General features: G+C 36.0%; 3 protein-coding genes across 3 annotated transcripts; 2 read left to right on the forward strand and 1 right to left on the reverse strand.

Moving 5' to 3' along the window:
• The first annotated feature begins 22 nt into the window (after positions 1-22).
• Positions 23-3,232, forward strand: LOC124159052 (ribonuclease P protein subunit p25-like protein). The gene is made up of 4 exons (XM_046534553.1): positions 23-284; positions 362-635; positions 720-836; positions 2,757-3,232. Coding segments are annotated over exons 1-4 (621 nt in total). The 5' UTR covers positions 23-283; the 3' UTR covers positions 2,986-3,232.
• Positions 3,233-4,635: 1,403 nt separating this feature from the next.
• On the forward strand, positions 4,636-20,421 carry LOC124159051 (dynein regulatory complex subunit 2). Its single transcript, XM_046534552.1, has 10 exons — positions 4,636-4,723; positions 7,260-7,522; positions 11,245-11,471; positions 11,550-11,663; positions 11,771-11,909; positions 15,277-15,500; positions 16,484-16,681; positions 16,764-16,958; positions 17,076-17,433; positions 18,916-20,421. The coding sequence occupies exons 3-10, from the start codon at positions 11,331-11,333 to the stop codon at positions 19,083-19,085; spliced, it is 1,539 nt and encodes a 512-aa protein (XP_046390508.1). The 5' UTR covers positions 4,636-4,723; positions 7,260-7,522; positions 11,245-11,330; the 3' UTR covers positions 19,086-20,421.
• LOC124159053 (dynein regulatory complex protein 10) lies at positions 5,789-11,021 on the reverse strand. The gene is made up of 4 exons (XM_046534554.1): positions 9,299-11,021; positions 9,070-9,219; positions 8,816-8,945; positions 5,789-6,093 (listed from the first exon to the last, which is right to left on the reverse strand). Exons 1-4 carry the CDS (start codon positions 9,349-9,351, stop codon positions 5,869-5,871), a joined length of 558 nt encoding a protein of 185 aa, XP_046390510.1. The 5' UTR covers positions 9,352-11,021; the 3' UTR covers positions 5,789-5,868.
• Positions 20,422-20,757: the final 336 nt, after the last annotated feature.

Genomic DNA, 20,757 nt, shown 5'->3' on the forward strand with positions numbered 1-20,757 from the left:
TCAAAACAAAAGAGAACGCCACGTGTTTGCGATGTTTTGGTGCCCGCGATTTTCTTGAGATCTCCGCTGAAATGGTTCGATGATTGTTTGGTGAATTTGGTTTGATTTGGTAGCAGCTGGCGAGTCGGAATATACATCATTTATTAGTATGGAATGCAACCGCAAGTATACTAAACCCTGCGATGGAAAGAATGTGGCTTTAAATTCAGCTTTGTAGAGCTAATCATGGGAAGTGGAGATTGTTTATCATTCTATCGCCACTCGATCTCAAGAGTATACCCTAAGTAATTCATTTTATTGATCATCAATTGATATTGTTTCCATATCAAGTGTTCTATTTTAATATATGAAAATTCCACAGTGGAAAACTATGCTAAAAGTTGCAGTACAGAAGCTCCCTTGGAAAGGCAGGATGTCCCCATTGATTGTCTCCCTGAAAATTTCCTGTGGATGAAAGTGAAACCGGGGAGCAAGCTGCGAAATATCTTAGGATTCGCATCCAGTGCGTTTAAAGATCAACGTGTTATTTTATGGACTGGATCTGGCTCTGCTATTATCAAAGCAATTTCTTGTGCTGAGATAATGAAGAGAAACTTCAAAAGTTTGCACCAAATAACTCGCGTCTGTTTCCGCAAGTATGTTGCTCTAAGTTATTTTTTCAACTGACTTGTAGAATGTATAGATATGAACTGCTGTCATTTCCAACTTTTCTTCGATAGACTTGAAGAAACATGGGATCCAATTACTGATGGTTTGGACCAACTGGTGGTTACGAGAGAAGTTCCTACTATCCATATCATGCTATCGAAGGATTCTCTGGACATCAATCAACTTGGGTAATGAATTCAATTTTGTATGGAGGCCTCAAGCTTTTCCCAACTTGTATTAACCCTTTCACCCCGAACAGCGACTATACAGCCGACGAACATTTTCATGCGCTTATAACTATCGACTGTTGGCTATAGCCGACGCGGGGGAAGGGAAGTGGTATTAATAATAAATGATAGCTGAGGTGACGATGGTTACAGGTGTTCAGGCCCCATCTGAAACCCAGCGAGACCATCCTAGTCATTCAGGATCATTCTCACAGAAGTGATGAAGTGGTTGCATTGGCAATGAGTGTTGAAAAGAAAAATTTGTTGTATGCTCCAAATTTATATATTTTGAAATTAATTCTTTGTTCTTTCTCTGGGATATGCAATTTTTAAAAGAAATGTTTATGTTATTATTAACGACCTTCTGGAGTAAAAGCCTTAATACATTATGCTTACTAACTTTATTATCAATGCTAGAAATCTATTTAAAATTCTACAATGCTTAAAAAAATATTTTTCTTATAAGTGAAAATTACTAAAAGTCATAAAACAATATTGTTTAATCATTTTATTAAGACTGCTAATGTTTTAAAAAGATCGTGGACTTGTGATAAGGAAGGGTTGGAGGGACTACTCCAGTGGCTGTAGTAATGGCTAGGCATCAAGTTGGGTCCGAAATTGGCGGAATGAAAACACCTGGGCAACTCGTCCCTTGAAAAGAGCTCCATAGAGAGTTCTAAAATATTCCCGTGCTACTCATAGTATGTTTTCCTCTCGTATGCATCGGCAGAAAAGGGTTAAGATGATTACATGTTTGAAGCATTTCATTGCAATGCCTTAACGGGTGATAACATTTTTTTTAATATAGTGAATTACCTCTTATGTTTATGTGTTTGTGTTCTCCTTTCTGCAATGCCATGAACGTTAGTTCCTAATACCCTCTGAAATGTAATCGATGCTTCTTACCCTCTGAATTTCTTTTGATATAGGGAAAAGGGAGATGGGACTCTAGAGAATTATTTGGTGAGGTTTTTGGTAAGACTAGAACGTTATTGCCATTGCCTTAAGGAATATCATGGTGAGCTGTTGCACACCCAAGATCCGTATCATATGATTTTCTCGGCATCTAGCATATTTTCAAACTAACACAAAACAAATATTTTTCCAGGTTCAAACTTGCTGAAAATAAATAATATAATTATCCTTTGTTGCCAAACATACAACTCGATGAATACTGCAGACAAGGAGACTTCATAGAAGAGGCCTCAATCTGTCCTGTAGAAGTTTGGTTTCTGTTGCCACTATATAGTGTATTTAAAACATTTTTTATTTTCTGTAGCGTTGGGGTAATGATCCATTTATTCTCAATATTTAAAATACAATATTTGTAATCTCAAGGAATAGTATTGAAAACTTCACCATCAAAACAAGTAGAAATGTCTGTTAGCTGTAAAAATATATGTATTTAAAACTCAGTGCATCAGTGATACCACCACTGAATTTTGTGAACCTACCTGAGATTTGTGCATTATTCAGTATTGCAATATTCATGGCTGCTGCAAACATGCTGGACGGTAGCAGTGAATGGGCAAGTCTCAACTAGCTGTGTTCAACCTTCAATTTTTCATCTGTACAGATGATAATATTTCATGAAATAACTTAATTATACAGTCTGGTAAATCTAAAAAGTTTTCTTAGCTTAATAAATTAGTAATTACACTGGGATTTAAAATGTGTGACTGATTTTTGCTCTTGCTTTTTTGTTTTGTATGCCAAGGACAAGAAATGTTACTGAGTTATCAATGTATTGTAGCTGATACAAATTACCAAAATCTGCTTTCTTTACTTTACCGCAGGAACTCAAAATAATTTTAGTTTTTAGAAACCTTGTTAATGAAGGTATTGGTTAATATAATTTATTTTATCTCCTTGAAAATGTAGTTATCAGGGCCCTGAAGACAAAGATCCATCCTTCAAACAGAAGAAACAGCAAGGTGTGAAGAAAAAGATGGTCCATAGAAAGGGCAAGCAAGTAACTAAAGATGCAAGGGGAACTCAATCAGAGGAAACCAAAGAAGGGGTCTTGTTTACCAATGAAACTCCTCTAGCACAGCATCAAAGGAGTCAGAAACGGAAAAGAAATACTAATGGAGAACAAAAAAAGGAGTAGAAGATAAAGTTTGACAAGAGAGGATAATTTGTCGAATAAGTTCCTTTTGAGGTTATTTTCGAAGCAGAGAGATTCTGCTATTTTGGCACATGTACATTGATCTTGAAATTTTTGTGTATTGTTTTTGATTTTGTTGAGTTTTTCTTTGTCCATGCCATGATGACAACTTAGAAAGAGTGTAAATGCCTGAGAAGTACCTATTTTTGGGCAAATTAATTAAAATAAATTGATCAGTTTGTTTTCTGGAGACGATGAATGCCATTCAATATTTACTTATCTGAGGTGTGTTTTTCAAGGCTATGGTGAGCTGAGAGGCCAAGGTGTTCTAATTGTAAGTCGCTTGAAATGAATAGGAAGCATGGTCTCCAATGGACACACTCCTAGAATTGTACTTTCCAAAAAAATTAGAGAATTTTTTTTCTTATTGCTGCATTGGCATATTTGTATTTTTATTTGAAAAACTTGTCAGTAGGGGCTGTTATTTTCAGACATGGGAGAACATATTGGTAGAAATTCAGTCAGAATGGCTATGAAGGACCATAATGTTAATGCTTACTTAAGTCATGGAAGCAACTTCAATTTTAAAGGTTAGGTTAACTTGCATCAGTCTCAATTGCTGTTTAAGAATTCCTATTTTAACAAGTGAACCTGTGTTCGTCAGTCATTGGTTATTTCTGACTACTGCTGCATCACAGTCCAGCAAATGGCCCATGCTAATAGACCCATTGTCCCTCTTTTCCCTCACCAGTCATCCCTTACCTAAGCTTTGTCATTGCAATGCATTAGCAACCTAAATGTTAGGGATTCATTCATTTTAATTTTCCTGTTAATTTTATGCAATGTTTTCAAAATCATCGAATAGGCTTTTGAAACCTATTGTGCAGCTGACTGAAGAGCCCCGTAGGATTTCAGTCTTGTTTGACTGAATGATCTTGCGTTATTAATTATGGCAAATCCTGTGGGCATGCAACCCTTCAATACTTGGTGCTCAATGTCTTGTGTATCATTGTAGGAATCTACTTTATAATGTAATTGAATCTTTTCACTGAAGTCACCAGCAGCCATTGTATGTATTGGCCTTTAAAGTCAGTGTCTTGATGTTAGCCTTAAGGGAGGAAAGTTGAACTTTACTATAAAAGTCCCCATAAATATGTTTCATGTATTTAAACGCAGAGGTGAACATTTGAATCTTGGTGAATCTCTTTTCACTCACTTTATATCCACTTAATCTTATCCTGTCCACACCAGCCAAATTCATTCATTTGTGAGTTGACTACTCTCCTCTTAAGAAACACAGCTTATCTTAAAATCTCCTGTTCTTACTACTGCCAGTTACTACTTACATAACATGAATCTATTGTTAAAATAAAAGTATTTCTATAATTGAAAATTATGCATTTGGTTTAGGTCAGGATCCAGTTATACATTGAACTAAGAAAAAAGTGAAGTATTTTACACCCAGAGCTATTACTACCAGATCGCAGAGTAGTTGGATGGTTAAGCACTCTGGAAATTACAATCTAGAGGATGGATGCATACTCCTGAGTTCCAGGAAATATTTTTATAATAATAAGGTCCACCCCCTATGGAGGTCAACCAAGGACTCTCATTACCCGAGCAACGCGGGATCAACTCTTATGATCACAAGATGCAAGTAATGTGGCTGTCGGAACTGATGTTGGCATCAAGAGATAAACTATTAAAGTATCATATTATAAATTTACATCCACATGGTAAGGTAAGAAAAACATATCAAGCCCATCTCATCACACTATCAGAAAGTGATGCAGCGAGGGGGGTTTTGGGGGATAAACCCCCCCAGAGCTCAGAGAAATTTTTAAGTTTAATCCATTTTACTTATTTGGATCAGTATTACTTACAGAATTGTGTTAGGATTTATTAAATATCCCTTAGGAAGCCATAAAACTTGCCATTTTAGCCATTATTCTTTTAAAAAATTCTGGAGGAGGGCCCCCACAACTCCTGCTTACCCTGGTGGGTATGCAATACCCCCACTCCCGTAAGAATTAGTTGCCCTAAAAACCCCCATATCCCTAAATCCTAGCTGTGCCCCTGGTGTGCTTGATTGGTTAGCTTCTCTTCCAATGTAAGCCTGTCTCAAAAGCTAAGAAATTTAAGTTTGAGAGTTATGGTAATATTCTGTTGTTTAGTCACCTTCACTGTACATGATAGGTAATAATGAATGATTCTGAAACATATCTACCATAAAATTAACCCTGTATATATTTCAAATTATATCACTACAGCACAATCATCTCATATGAGGTTCATGAGCAGAAGGCAGCAGCCAATATATCATGCTGAGCTTGATGTAGTTTCTACATAATTATGCAGATTGAGTGTATGTATTTTTTATCAAGGAGAAAATACTACAGTCACTAATATGGAGTAAATTGACCCATAGTAATTTTTACATGTCTAGTGAGAGCTAATTTAACAGCCCTCTGGTATTAAGATGCCAATGAATCTATTTATAAGCAGGCTAAATTGTATCAAATTTTGGCATATCCCAGAAATATGAGGGATATATAGGTAAAATGTGTTTGTCTGTAAAAATAATTCATTTATTCTAAGGACATTTTCTGACATCATTAAGGTCAGGAATGACTTGCTTAGCCTTTGGTAGTTTTTACTGTTATAGTCCGCATGCAGAAAGTGTGAATGGGCCACAATGTTTTTGGATTGAATTAGGATACATTTCCATAATTATTTCCTCCAGGCTGTTACCATGCCTACAACTAGTAGGTGGTATGTTTAAAATGACTCATGATCTTGGTGCATATTTAACTGAAATACCACTGTTTATGAGTGTCCAGTGATAATGCCATTTATGTTGCAGAACTCACGGAGGTTCTTGGGTCTTTATGGTTTTTCTACTCCTTTCTTTTTCCCCTTCCCTTTTCTTGCCTTCTTACTCTTTGCCCTCTCTAGTCTTCTCTGCTTCATACCCCTCCAGTGCCTTTGGATTATACGTGCTGCAACTCTACGTCTTAGATCCTCTATACGTCTCTCCAATTCTAAGTGTTCTTCATAGGCTTTTTCTTCCATTAAAATGATGTATTCTCTTTCTTGTTCATTAAATCTTTCCTGAAACAAAAATGCACTTTAATTATTGGCTATAGAATAAATGCATTATTTACATCTGCTAACACATAAAAAATTAATAGCGTCAGTATCTTTTTCACTAAATCACACAAATATGTACTGTTAAGTTGATGAAGCCAACATTTCGTGTTTGGACACCTCATATACAGTTAAATATCTGTTTTACACTTTTGAAGAGGCTGTCTGAATAAAAATACAAAATAAATGAATGTACATATAAATGGAGTAAGCATTGCTCAAGTAAGGCAATATTTGAGAACTAATAAAATTAGAGAATATATGTAGTCTATTGGGGGTTAAATATAAGTTTCACTTCATCTTGATTACATGCAGGTCATATGGAATCAGCCTAAAATGCTTTCAAGTCATTTGTTTTTTCTAAAAATCTTAGTTTTTTAATCTGTGTTAGAAACTTAAATGTACATGGATGGAAAATTATCTTCCAACCATTGGAGTGCAACCCTAGGGCCCTGGAATAGTTCATTCAAATAGGCCTCGTACATAGTGAAAGAGCCAACCAATTAAGCCGGCAAAACGTTATTATGTAGCTGATTAAAGCCCTGTGAAGGAAACAGACTCTAACGGAAGGCAGGGGCGGATTAAAGTCATTGTTTTGGGAGAGGCCGTTTTCTACTTTCCAAGAAGATAGATAATAGCATTCAATTAATGAATTGTGTTGTGGAAGGCAACATGGGATTTCCACCGGGTCAGGTTCTCCAACTCCCGGCGGAAATCCCGTGTAGCCTTCCACAATTCAATACGCCGGGAAAGCCTACGATCATTCTTCTAACGAATTGTGCTTAGGCAAGTGACTTTTAGATATTTTCTAATTATCTTTACACATATTTTATTGAGCAGGTGAAATAAAAAATTGCTTAATGATCACAATCTTTTCTATTTTTTCAGGGATAATGGGAAAGTGACTGCCCCTGCCCTAAAGGCTGCAATGTCTACCTTCCTTTTTTTCCTTGTTTCAAGAGTTTTTGGTGTTGTCTAGAGGTGTCTCTTTTTTAACTACATATTTAAATCAGTTTTACAGAAAAAGGATGTATGTTTTGCTATTATTTGGATTAAATTTTGCCGTTTTTTTATTTTCAATGTGTCATCGCCAAAATTTCAATTATCTAAAATTACCATTTTTACTCTAGATTTTCAGCAGTGTTATACATATTTTATTGATAGCTACAGAGATGCATAAAGAGGGATTTTTGGACCATAATAGATCCTCAGATTGATGATAGCAACAAGCAGGTTTTGGCCATTGCTCACGCGGCGAGGATTTAATGAAAGTTCCTGAACCCATGTGATCTCTCTGCTTTCTTATTCTGCGCAGGGAAGGAGTAGGTCATATTGAAGCAGGGAAGATCACTGATTGGCTGATTCCATTGACTGAACTGCTTGAATTGATGTGGTAAGTTCGTTATCTGCTAGTGGAAATAAAGTTTTTTGTAAGTTAAGCTCAGGGCGTGGGTTGCATCCAAGGAAGAATAGATTACCTTGCACATCGAATGGAAAATATCAACCTTGCCATCCTAACCAGCTTTTTATATTTTCATAGCGGCAAAACTATGAGTTTCAGTACTGCTTCCGTTCAGCAGCCACCAACTTTGCATCAGATTCAGGCTTACATAGGTAGTGCTGATGCTTAATTTTTACTTCATGCTTGGGCTATTACTTATTTTTATAGTTTATTTTCACATTTTTAACATTATATAATCAATTTACATATTGTTTTGACCTGCTATAGCTCATGAGAACCCTTAAGGCTTTTGCTTCCATTGTTTTCTATTGTCTTTAATTCTACTGAGGAACATTTTGCCTTCACCTAAGGATAAATATTAATGATTAATAATGTATAAATTTATAACTGATAACTTCAGGCTTGACTCTGTGAAATCTCTCCATATTGGAAATAAAAGAATAAAACTTTGTAAGGTTCACTTGTGTATTTCAATAGGCACCGCCCGGGTCTTGCCTATTTAATATACAAAGTGAGCCTTACAATTTTTTTTCTTTTACTTACAATGTGTAAATTTAGTAACTAGAAAAGTCCCTCAATTGTCACTACCGGATCAAATTTTTCTAGACGATAGGAAATGGATACCCTTGAGATGTAGTTTTGGTTTCAGCCACCAACACTCAATATATTTGATATGTGTATTAGTGACAGAAAGTAACAGGAAAACGCCTAAATTTAAGCAACATGTAGCACAACAATAGGTCCCTATAAACTGTTGCTAGGATGAAGAGCACTGATGGTGTATTGTTGTGCTTCAGTATGCATACATTTAGGATGTTTTCTGGTACTTTCAGTCACAAATATCTGGAAAAGTATTGAGCATTGGCGGCTAAAACCAAAACTACATCTCATACGTATGCATTTCCTATTATGTACTTAGAAAAATTTGAACGATATCTGGTGTTGCCATCTGAGGGACTTAACTTGCAAGTGTTACTGTTCTTAGGAAATGAATTTATAATAAGAGTTCAATATGTAATATCAGGCTTCTTGTCAAAATTTGTCAGGCTAGAGAAACTTTTGATTTTGTCATCTTAGTGCAGGTAGGGCTGATTATTAGAAAAATTGAGATGTTGTCTTTAAGCGAATCTACTTCAGCAAATAAACTTCATCTGTAATAAGAATAATAAAACAATAAAAGTGGTCTTTTGTAATTCAGTAATCAAATACTAATAAGTTTATTACCAACAGAGATGCCAAAAGCTTTTCTTCGTCATTGTATGCTGCCATGATCTCCTCTAATTCTGCTTGCCTTACTCCCATGTCATTATCATAAGTCTCCAAGCAATCTTGCAGTTGACTCTCGATCTTACACCTAGAAGCAAAAGGAAGTGGATTTTCTAAAAGCCCTCTGGTGGCATTAGTGTAGGTGATTCCTAGTTATCTTCTCGATTCATTCGTTTAGTAATACTAAACACCTAACTATAGTCTAAACCCACCTTTTTATTCGCAGTTCCTTCTCTTGTTCTAGATGGTCACTAAGTGTATTGGAATAAGTTTCGCTCAAAGCTTTAATGTCATTTTGAATAATTTGTTGGTGTGCCTCATTATTTTTATGCTCTGCAACCATAGTTTTTTCTGATTCAGCTCTGAAAAATCATTTCCCTTCCACATAATGACAGCAGAATTATATTTTATCAGTTAATTCCAAGATATTAAATATCTTACCGTATGTTGTCAACTTCCTCATTGAATTTGAGCTGTAAATGAGTTAGCTGCATTTGCAGTTCTGTTATTAGATTGTCTTTTTCTTTTACATTGGTGAGGGCTTCGGCTTTCAAACCATTTAGCAGAGGTTCTAAAGAACTAATTTTTGCTACAGCCTCCTCATTTTTACTCCATATAGCCTGATAATACTGAATTTTCCTGTTCTCTTCCTCTGGAGAAAGATCTTGGAGCAATCTATTATGTGTACACTGTCATAACGCTCGAATATTTTCCAAAAAAATGAAACCATTCTCTCCTAAAGACAAATGTTGGCATTCAGTCTTTGCAACATTCAGTAAATCTGAATCTTTCCAAAATATTTCAATTGCCTTTTCAATGATTGGATCCTTCACTCTTCCAATTTGAGGCTTTGAATATTCTATTTCAAAATGTTTAGCTCCAACGTCTAATGTGGGTGCAAGTGCATTCTCCATCAGGCCATCGGTTTGTATTGTAGGTTCTTTCGTATCTTCCTCTATTTCATGTTTAGTAAATATTTCATTTTCTTCTCCATAACGATGAAGCAAATCCTTACACATAGATAAAGCTTTAACGTCCTCTTCATTAAGATAAATGTCACATCTTTTTAGATTGAATAACAAAGCTGGAAGGTATAAACCAACTTCCAATTTACCGACCATTTCAATCAAAACTTTTAAAATTCTCCCAATTCTAATGGAAATTTCTGAATCAATATTTTCTTGACCGTATTCATTCATTTTAGCGATACTTTTTAGGTGCCCAACCAGCCAGGTGAAACCAATGCTTAAGTCCTTCGTGTCCGGCGCTTGATATGTAGTGAAGCTGAAAAATACCACTTCTGGTTATTTTCCGTGTTCGTTGTGCACGAAAGAAAATATCCAGCTTCTCTCCTGTCTCCGCGTAAATGTCCAAGACCACTTCGAGGCGTTTCTATGGGGAACTTCCATGTGAATACCTTGGTTGCTACTCGTTTCTGCCGTTGCTAGGTTCAATTCATTCCCCGGTTGCCGGGTAGCTACGATATTGGCTAGTCGCGTATTCAAACGTTGCCAGGTCAGTGTTGCCTAGGAACAGACGCGATCCCGCGGGCGTATGGGCGGGTCGTTAACGACAAGCACGACAAGTTTTAGGTGAAAGGTTAAGCCGTACTTATTTATAAATAAGTTAAATGTCGACAGGTGTGAAAATATGATTTGGACTATTGTGGTCTCCATAGGAACGTTAGGAAATAAAGATTGCCACCAACCTAAGTTCGAACAGTGGTCGTCGCGAAAAATTGCTCCTACGATTCTATTTAATCGTGTCGAACTGCGTGTGTAGCTTTTAATTTACTTTAACTCTTTTAAAAATTTCTATTTTCTCGTACCGTGAATCATGTTCTCGAAATCCAATTTTGGTTTTGCACCAGAGAATGTGGCAACCTCTGTCTGAGTCGTAGTTGTGGGCATTTTGAATTTCCCGAATTAAAGACGCGACCACGGCAGTTTAGGTTTAGGATAAAGCGCGTAGAAACGGGTGTACAATATTTAAATCGCTCTGTTTTCATGCATTGAACTATCGCGGCTATTTAAAACTCCTTCGTAGCGGTTATTCGCGTAGTCTCGTACTCCCACTTCGAGCGTTACCTAGGTGATAAAAATTTTGAAAGTCGGCATCTTTACAATGGACATGTCGTGAAATTCTTGGAACGTATCGTGTTACTTTTACACCTGTGGTATTTAGAGTTACACCTGTGGTATTTTAGAGTTAGATTCCACCGTCAGTTGCTCACGTAATCAAATTTATTCATATTCGTGAGGAGTACATATCTCCCATTTTCAGTAAATAAAATTAATTTAATTGATTTCAGTTGGTAATGTCCTTTTTACATTAATTTCTTGATTTTTTTCGCTGTAGGGTGATTGTGTTTGCTTTTATATTTGCAGCGAATCAAAAGGAACGCAACCGGGTTAATCATTTGTAAAAACTGTAGTAACTGCAATATACGCACGTGCGGCATTAGCTGATAAAAATGGCTCCGAAAAAGAAGGGAAAAGCGACTAAGTTCTCTCGTATGACAGATGAAGAAAGAGCACGTTACTTACAGCATAGAGCGGCTATAGAAGAAGAAGCACGGAGGAGGAAGCAGGAGTTGGTTTTTACCTTTCTTAAGGTGAAATTTTATTTCAGTGAGTCAATTTGTGATTCATGTAAAATTAGTCCGTGACTTTTTATTCATCATACTTTTCAGAGTAAATTCAAAAGAGAGGATGCTTTTGCAAGAATTAATCTGGCCAAAATTCATCAGCAATGGAGGCAAATCCTAAGGAATATTAAAATAGTGGAGCTCAAGGAAGAAGTTGAGGCATGAATTTCCAATTAATCTCAATACAACTAATGATTTAAACTATATGAGGATTCTATCATCACGACTTTGTTTGTATGTAATTGATTTAATTTTAATTTAAATAGGCTTTACAGCAATCTTTCAATCGTTTATTTGAAACAAAAGACGAAGCAGTTAGAAGTCTTGTGGAGGGACTGGATGAAGCTGAAGCACAATACAGGAGGAATCTCTACAGCCATGTGTGCACAATCGACAGACTCATAGGTAAGTTTAGAGTATTTATAGTGGTGCTCTAATTTTGAACTTGACATTGTCTCCTTAAAGACAGAATATACAATTTTTAGGGTTAATCATAAAAGATTTCACACCAAATGTCGGCAGTAGCTGACAAGCATTTTCATGCTCAAAAGACCTCACATTGGCTATAGCTGGCATGGATTTTTCAACACAAAAAATTTGGTGACGGATAGGGCCAATGCTGGATAATGAAAGTGACCACTGTGGTGGCAATGGTCAGAGGTATTCAGGCCCTTGAGACCTGTCAATGGTCAGAGGTATTCAGGCCCTGCCTGATACCTGTCAATGGTTTTTGCAAAGAAAAATTATGCTGCATTCTCCTATTTTTAATATTTTGAAATGAATTCTTCGTTTTTTATGTGTGTAGGCAATTTATAATCAAGATATTAGCGTTGCTATTAACCTATTTTAGATGGTGGAGTTCTCCCCTTAACATGACTACTGTACTGAGCCAGTGGCGGATACAGATAGGGGGCGCGCGCCCCTCCCTTGTGGGTACGGCTGTATTGGCAAACATTGCAGAACCACGATTGTGACTTTTATATATCATAATATGGCATTGTCTTATATATGTGTATAATTACTTTAATTAAAATTTTGTTTTACTTTGCCTATGACTTGATTATTTTTTATCACGATAAAAGTAAAGGCAACTCAATATATCTTTTGCGCCCCCCCCTTGAGTGTTTTCTGTATCCACCACTGTACTGAGCCTCAAGACACTCTTCCATCCACTCTGTAGAGACCAGTTTTGCAGGACATTCTATAAGAAGAGTCCCACTGATAATCACTCACTCTCAGCACCAACCTTTTTCGACCCTTCTTGGCGGGGACTCCACATTATCTCGGAATTCTAGGGTAGTTGGGCTCCCTCCTTTCGGGGTTCATTGCCCTAATTGTTATCGCTGCTCAAAAGACAAAGAATTCAATTCTTAATTTTTTTAGAAAGGAACAAGTATTTATTCAAAAACTCACTGAATGAGCAATTGGATGACCGCGGTCCCATACCACAAAGAGGGGTAATATAATAGTTTAAAGTATACTGGGACTAGCCGCGGTGATAACTTTTACGGGAGTCACCCGCAATGCACAATCGTGCAAAAGATCCACAGAGAAAAAATCATTTGCCTTGACCCCTGTGGATATTTTTCGGACACTACCGGACAAGGTGTTACTGGACTGCTGAGCATATGATGCCACAAGCAGTCCATATCCACAGGGAAGAATGACGCCTCGGTAGCTTAACTGGCTAAAGCACTCGACCGGAAATCGGGGGATCCGGGTTTGAATCCCGGTCAAGGCGAATGATTTTTTCTCTGGGGTAATATAAGACGAGGGGTCGGGTTACCTGCTCCCGGATTTCAAGGGTGCAGCCTAAGTCCCGCTTTGTTGGGTCCGGAAATTAAGACTTCGCGAACCAAAGACCGTCATAAAAGGGGGAGAGGAAGGAAACGTAAATTTTCGGCATTCGATCGCTTGCGTAGAAAAATCTCAGACAAAAATTTGCTGCTTTCGTCTCCCAGGTCAAGAAACATCCTTCTGCATATTTTCATCATTAGTAGGGAAAGGGTTAACAGACTCCTGGAGCTTTACTATATTGTGTTATCTGACTTTGTTATCATCAATGCTAGAAATCCATATAAAATTCTACAATGTTTAAAAAATTTTAGTTATATTTTTAATATATTATTATATATTATTATATTAAATTATAGTTACATGTTTAAAAGTTTTAGTTATATATAACTAACCAATATGTAAATTATTGAAAATCAAAAGCAATATTTGTCTGAAAAAAACACTAATGCAATATTAATAAATTAACTGTGGACTTGTGCAAAGAAAGGGCTAGAGAGTTGAGTCCAGTGGCTGTGGAAATAGTTGAGTTGGGTCCCAAATATAAGGGACAAGAATACCAGGGTAACACAATCCCAAAAAAGAGCTCGACAGAGAGATGTTTAAAATATTCTAATGCTCCCTGTAGTACAGAAAACATGTTCCACTCACAGGCACCAGCAGGAAAGGGTTGACATATTTACATCATATTTATAAATTTTATAATCTATTGTCAAAAATTCTGCTAAATTTATATAAAATACTATGAAATGGCCTGGAAAAAGAAAATATTCTAGATTAGACTGGGAACTTCAGCTTGACATTTGATTGGCCGCCGTGAAGTGGTATTCACTGTCTTCGTAACTAAGTGCGAACATAGTGGCATACTATATATCATAAGTGGGGTGGCTACCCATCCCTTAATTTCTGGAAAAATTGAATATATGATAATCTTTAATCCTTACCTCCAATGAAAGTTGTTACTTCAACAGATTTACAAACAATGTTTATCATTGTAATTTGTTGAATAACTAACAGCTACTTATATAAGCATATGCAACCCGTGATACATTTTTGCAGAGAGGTATTGCATACCACTAAGGCACTGTGAAGTAACTACATACCTGACTCTCCCCCATCACCCCGAGAACAATACCCTAAATCTCTCTCTTAAGGTGGAGGAACATTGTGGATGATCAATTCTAAAGGTTATGTCTAAATTATGAGTAGCCAAGAATCCCAAAGTTTATGAGTGAAGTAAAGAACAAAGGGCATGATTGTTTGCATTGTGTACCCATTAATGTTCACTGTTTATTTTCTTAATGATGGATTAGCTATTAGTCTTAATTGAAGGAGAATTCGAGCAAAAAATAGGCAAAACAATAGAACTTTTTTAAAAATGAGCATAGTAGGCAATCGTAATCTAGCTATTTTAGGTAACTATGTCTGTTTTTTAAATATTTTATCAGGATATTATGTATTCATTTTTTGAATACTCTTAAGTTTAGAAAATTCTTCAAAAACTACCCCACAAGTTGTGATAAGCGTATAAGATGATGCCCTCATCAACATTTATGCCATGTAGTTTCTAGGCATCCATACTTTTCTTAGTTGAAAGTGTGCCAATGACAGCTATAATGGAGAAGATGCAATCACTTAATGCATGGCTCTTGCTATTGAGTTTTGTTGCATTAATAATAATTAAAAATTGAATTGGTGGATAACTCTATATATATGTACTATTGAAAAAAGTGATCATCTGCTTTTATGTTCCATTATTACTAAATCACCATTTTCTGCGGCAAAATTATTGCATTTGTAGAGACTGTGGTTTTACATAATATTATTTTCATTATGAAAAATATGAATAGTTACTCTGACTACCATCATAGCTTGATTTCTCTTGAACATAAATTTTTTAAATGTAAATACTGTTTATTATGCCTGGTAAGAGTCCAAATTTTTTTTGTTGTTTTCTTTACTCATCGAATGAATGTAGTTCTTCAAAGTGAACGCCTTAGGTTTCTACACAAGGATTATGTCAACAAGAAGAATTTGCTTCTCAAGGATGGGAGAAAGCGTTTGCAAGAGTGTAAAGTATCAAATTTTATGGCTCAAGAACACTTGAGTGTTATCATCCATGCTAGTGAAACAAAATTTCTGAAATCTGAATCTGAGGCTAGGAATGAGTTTATCACCAAAACTACAGAATGGAAGAATATGGTGAGTTTATTTCAGCCAATGGTGAAGTTTGAGTGACTATGTACCTACATATTTTGTTAAAGATATTTTTTTTACTTTTACCAATATATTTCGGCATCACCATAAATGCCTGCTACCAAGAAAATATGTATAATTCATTCTTTTAAAAAACCTGTACATCAAATCTTGACAATTTCTTCTAAATCATTTGTCATTCAAACCAAATTTCTCTATTTTGAACCTCACAGTCACCCTAAATAAATATCCTCTGAAACATCCTCCAATAGCCATTTTGCCGGAACTATCTGTAATTTATTGTCATTTATTCCTTTCTGCCAAAATTACAGTTACCAATCTTTTTGCTCATAGAACAAAAGTACCCCATATATTCACCTCAGTCATGATCAGGCACATCTCAGGGTAGATTACAGAACTTTATATTTACTAAATAGTGTGGTTTCTATTCTAAAAAAACTAATGGTGGTTTTGAAAAGAAAACAATTTCACATGGTTTTTCCCTTTAAACCATTGAAAATTTCCAAAGAGTGAGTCCATCCACGATTAAATCATCTAATTATGAGGTCCAGTGGTTTTGTTTCATGTGAGAATACAATGATGGGTTCTGAGGAAGGATATTTTACAGAACTGGTCACTTCCACCCACTTCAGAAGCCTGGAGCCACCACTGCTAGAAGTCTCTCTATATATATGTGCCGATATAGCTTAAACTGTTGCTGGCCACTTAACAGCTAAGGAGCAGACTTTGTGGCTAGTGAAATATTTATCTCAAGATATTTTGAGCAGCAGTGAGAATTTTGACAAGTTTTTCTCTTTATATTGATCTATTAAGAATTAATTTACCAACCCCTTATTGTAAATATGTATTAATTTTGTAGATCTGTTTGAAAAATCTGGATTTTTAATTTTTTTCCCTAAATATTTATATTTCCCTATACATGCATATTTTCCTCAATATATGTAGCTAACTTCCTGATTTTTTTCCAGTATGATAATGAGCATAACCTGATGATGGGTTGCCGGGAGGATAAAATAGAAGTCCTGACAAAAATTTTTAATGATACAACTAATGAATACCTTAATTCTACTGAGGAGAGAAGAAAGCATTATGCAACACTCAAAGCAAAAGATGATTTGAATCGCTGTATTATCGAAAAACAGTCAAAAAGGCTAGAGGATGGTCAGGTAGTCATAATTATGATCTGTATTCATCATAAATGTGATAAATAGATTTAATTTGAAGATTATTATCCATTTTTTCTGTTAGGTATTGACTGAGAAATTAAAAGAACATTTGGCATCTTTGAGAGTATCGTATGACATCTCAATGAATAACATGAAGGAAGAAAGAAATGAACTATCTGCTTATTTTTCACAACTGCGAAACAACTCCCTGTTGATGGAAAAAATTGATAAAGAGAAGATAACCCATGTTGCAGTTGCCAGCAACAATGTTATCAATGTAAGTTTACCACTCCTGATATCCAGGCATGAAACCCCATTGTGTTTTTGAGTGATTTCAATGTTTAAATGAATCATGGCGTATAATTTTTTTTCAACCTTTTTTATGTGTTTGCAGTACTTGGAAAAGTTGATAGATCAGGCAAATAACATTCTTCGCCTCGCACAATCATGCCGCCGATTTGAAACAATTCAAGAAAAAGTAGTAAAACCTGGGTTCAGCGATGATAAGCCCGAAAATCATCAGTTAAGTGCTTGTGACAGTGAGGATGAAGAAACCTCCAATTGGCTGAAGTGTATTTTGGCTGACTACAAGGAACTTGATGGATTTTGGAAAAGATTCAACAAGGTTTTAATGGAACGAGCTACATTGAAGTTGCATTATTCAGCATTATCCGTAGAGAATGATCAGCTGAAAGCTGCGCTACGGCATTACTTTAGTTCAATTTCCCCATCATCGCAAATGATTAGGGAAGGTAAGTTTTTGGTTTTGTGGAGTAGTACAAGATGCATCTGGACCAGGGTATCATCGATGCTATGATTCCCTCTGCATTACTTAAATACAGGCTTGACACCTGCTCAGAAAATTAATTCCACTGTAATATATTTTTTCTTGCCCAAATATATTTAAGGGGAATATCATGAGGTACTCTTGGAATAGCTGTTTATCTCAGAGGTCCCTGATACCACACTCTGGTTCAAGGGCAAAATCAGGATCAAAACTGGGGGGGAGGGAAGGAGACAAGTCGTGGTCGTTCTAGTTGTAACATTTTAGCAATATAGTCCCCCCCTTTTATAATTACTACGGTCATTTTTGGAAAGTAAGGGGGAACTACATTCAGATAAATATGGTATTTGCTTGGATAAATTATGATTTTTATTTTAAGTCCCTGTCTTGTATGTACATATAATATTTTCTTTGAAAGAAAATTTGTTCAAAACTTTCGTTTTGAACTAAATTTATTTTTACTTCTAGGGGGGGGCAGCAGCTCCCTCCTGCTTCCCTCTGGTATGCCCATGCTCTGGTTCCTGCTGGATGATGGTGGCAAGTCCACCAGCTCAAACTTCCTGCTTAAACTTGTCAAGCTTGGCCTCATATCATACTATATGATGTGTATCTATCAGTGTATATCATAATTATTCCACAAGTGGACTGTATTTCATCCTAAATGTAGAGAAACCATTCTACATTTTAGTTTTTTTTTTTTTGGTGGCCCTGATATGATGATACATATTTCCATACTTCGAAGGAAGCATAGTTATCTAGTAAACTGGGTTTATTAGATGTAAGTGGATTGAGGATATGTATGTGTATCTCCAAGGTGCAAGTCACTGGGTCAGTTGCTTAGTCCTTGGACCACTGGGTTTGGTCCAAAGGTTACTTCTCTTTCAAATCCCTGATTAATACTCTCAGAACATGCTGAGCTGTCTTTGTGGCTCATGGTGGATTTTATTCTTCTAATTCATTCAATTCCAATTATGCTTACCTTTATACTTCATTAAATTATTCTGTCAGTCTTTCAGGTTCTGCTGTATCTTAGTTTTTGGTACTTAATCTTTCACCTCTATTTCAGGAGGCTTCATTAGGAATAATTAATTTGTGTTTTAATATGGCAAGAATTTAAAATCTGCCCTCTCTTTTTTCTTACGATGGTTGTGTGTTTCCGAGGGTTTTTGGTCCCCACCACATCTATTTGGGGTGATTGTGTTTTGCACACAATGAAGTCCTCAGTCTAATGTACTTGTCTCTACATATTTAAGTTCTGTGGCTATTTTTCAATCTCAGTATCTTTGGGATTCAGTCATGGGAAATAATTTTAGCCTACAATTTATCATTATTTTGGCCTATTCTTACTAGTCTTTATGAAAATGATTCCCTCTGAAGGAATATTTTTTTTGCTGCTCTGGATTTTTAAAAATTAATACAATACAAAATTGTTAATTACATTATTTTTTAGGACCCAGTGTATCCAGTGCAAAAACTTTAAACAAGGAGAAAGAAAGGAAATACATAATGGAAACTTCTTCAAAGAAAATAATCCCGAGAGAAAAGTTTTACCAGAATCCTCCAAGACCAGTGACATCAGTTGAGGGTTGTATAGCAATCAGGAACTATTCATTAACTTGACTTTTCTGTGAATAGTATGATATTCTAGGTAATGAGGCACTGTTAAGTCCAGAGTAAATATTTGACCAAGGTGGACACTAGGTTCCGCATGATGAAGGATTTGGTTCCACATAATAATTAACATAACTTCTGAAGTAGTGTGTATATAGATTACATCTTGGGGGAGCAGGAGGGAAAAGAGGGACTCACTATCATATTTTATATTTAACTATTTCACTGTAGTCATTTCCTATGGCTGATGCAGATTTTCCTATGAAAATGAACAAAAGTTGGCTATAGCCATGGAGTTTTTTCCTTTGCAAAAGAAAAGAATGAACATTGACTATAACAAAAGAGGGGATGGAAAGTGAACATTTCCCAGTCAATAAACTCAGGTGGGCTACTAATCTCTTACAACCCAGCGTGACATGGGACAAGGCCCACTCTTTGGGACATCTGCTTGGCCTCCTTATACACACAACCCTAGACAACTGCCAAGATATGACAGCCGAGACTGGATGAGATGCCATTGAGAATTATCTCAACCACCTTGGAATAATTCTTTCTTTCAGTTTGATGCAAAATTTTTATTTTGGAAAATTGAGTAAAACCCCCAATTTATGATGGATTCATAATCTTTTTCTTGATTTTTATGATTTTCAGTTGATAATTATGTATATTTTATGATTGCTAATGTAATGGATGCTAATTGCATGCATCATAATTCACTCTCTCTCAGTGATTCAAACCAAAGGTTGGCTTGGTGAGGTTGGGTGATGGTAGAGCTCACCCTGGACTAGACCAAAGGCTTTCACACATGCAGGTTAGAGGGGGCCAGTTCCTTTCCCTGGGCCACCTTGCACTTTGAGGATTTTTGTTTGGGGGACTTGAACTTGGGACCCCTTGATCAGCAGCCATATGCTTTAAGCCCCTAGGTTACCACGCTCCCTTAATTCACTCAAAGTGATTCAAATAATAAATACTGTTTATGTAACATTTTAATGTGTAATGTGATTTAACCACATTCTATGCATATATTGATTTCAATTTTAGACCATCATATGCCTTGCACGTTGTTTGTAGAAAAGAATCTTTGTAAGCCTGAATATCTTTTTGTTTTTTTTTTTCAAATGAAAGTTGTTCATGTATTCCAGCTGAAGTTGAAAACAGAGTGAAGAGAAAAATTAATGCACATTTAATATCCAGAAATGGTCATGAGGCCTCAAAAGGATTTAAAGATTTCTGTTTGCATACATAGGATACCTATTGTGTATAGTAGGTGTCCTATGCAATTTTCATTGAATTGATTGCATTAAAATTTCATGTACTTACAGATTAAAATCATGATTAAAATATATTTACATATATACTCCATGAATATTTTTGGCACTGCTTTATTTCCTGGAGTTATCTAAGATGAATTCTATTTGTGTTGACCAATGTATGCCAATGTACATAGGTATTCTTGAGGTTGTAAGTTGGCTGATGTGGAGCCAAGAACAGATAACTGCTAAATAGCTTTTCAAAGCAATGTAAATTGGCAGGGTTGATTGGGTAAAGTATCAGTTGTGACATTTCAGCTTCTCAGGTCATGTGTTAATCATTGTTTGATTTGGAACTCTTTCTGCCTCAGAAATGGAAGAACAATAGTGGGATTCAAGTGTGTTTGAATTCTAAGGAGATTTTCAATGTC

Source organism: Ischnura elegans, chromosome 5 (assembly GCF_921293095.1).
Source record: "Ischnura elegans chromosome 5, ioIscEleg1.1, whole genome shotgun sequence".
In the NCBI taxonomy this organism is placed as follows: Eukaryota; Metazoa; Arthropoda; class Insecta; order Odonata; family Coenagrionidae; genus Ischnura; species Ischnura elegans.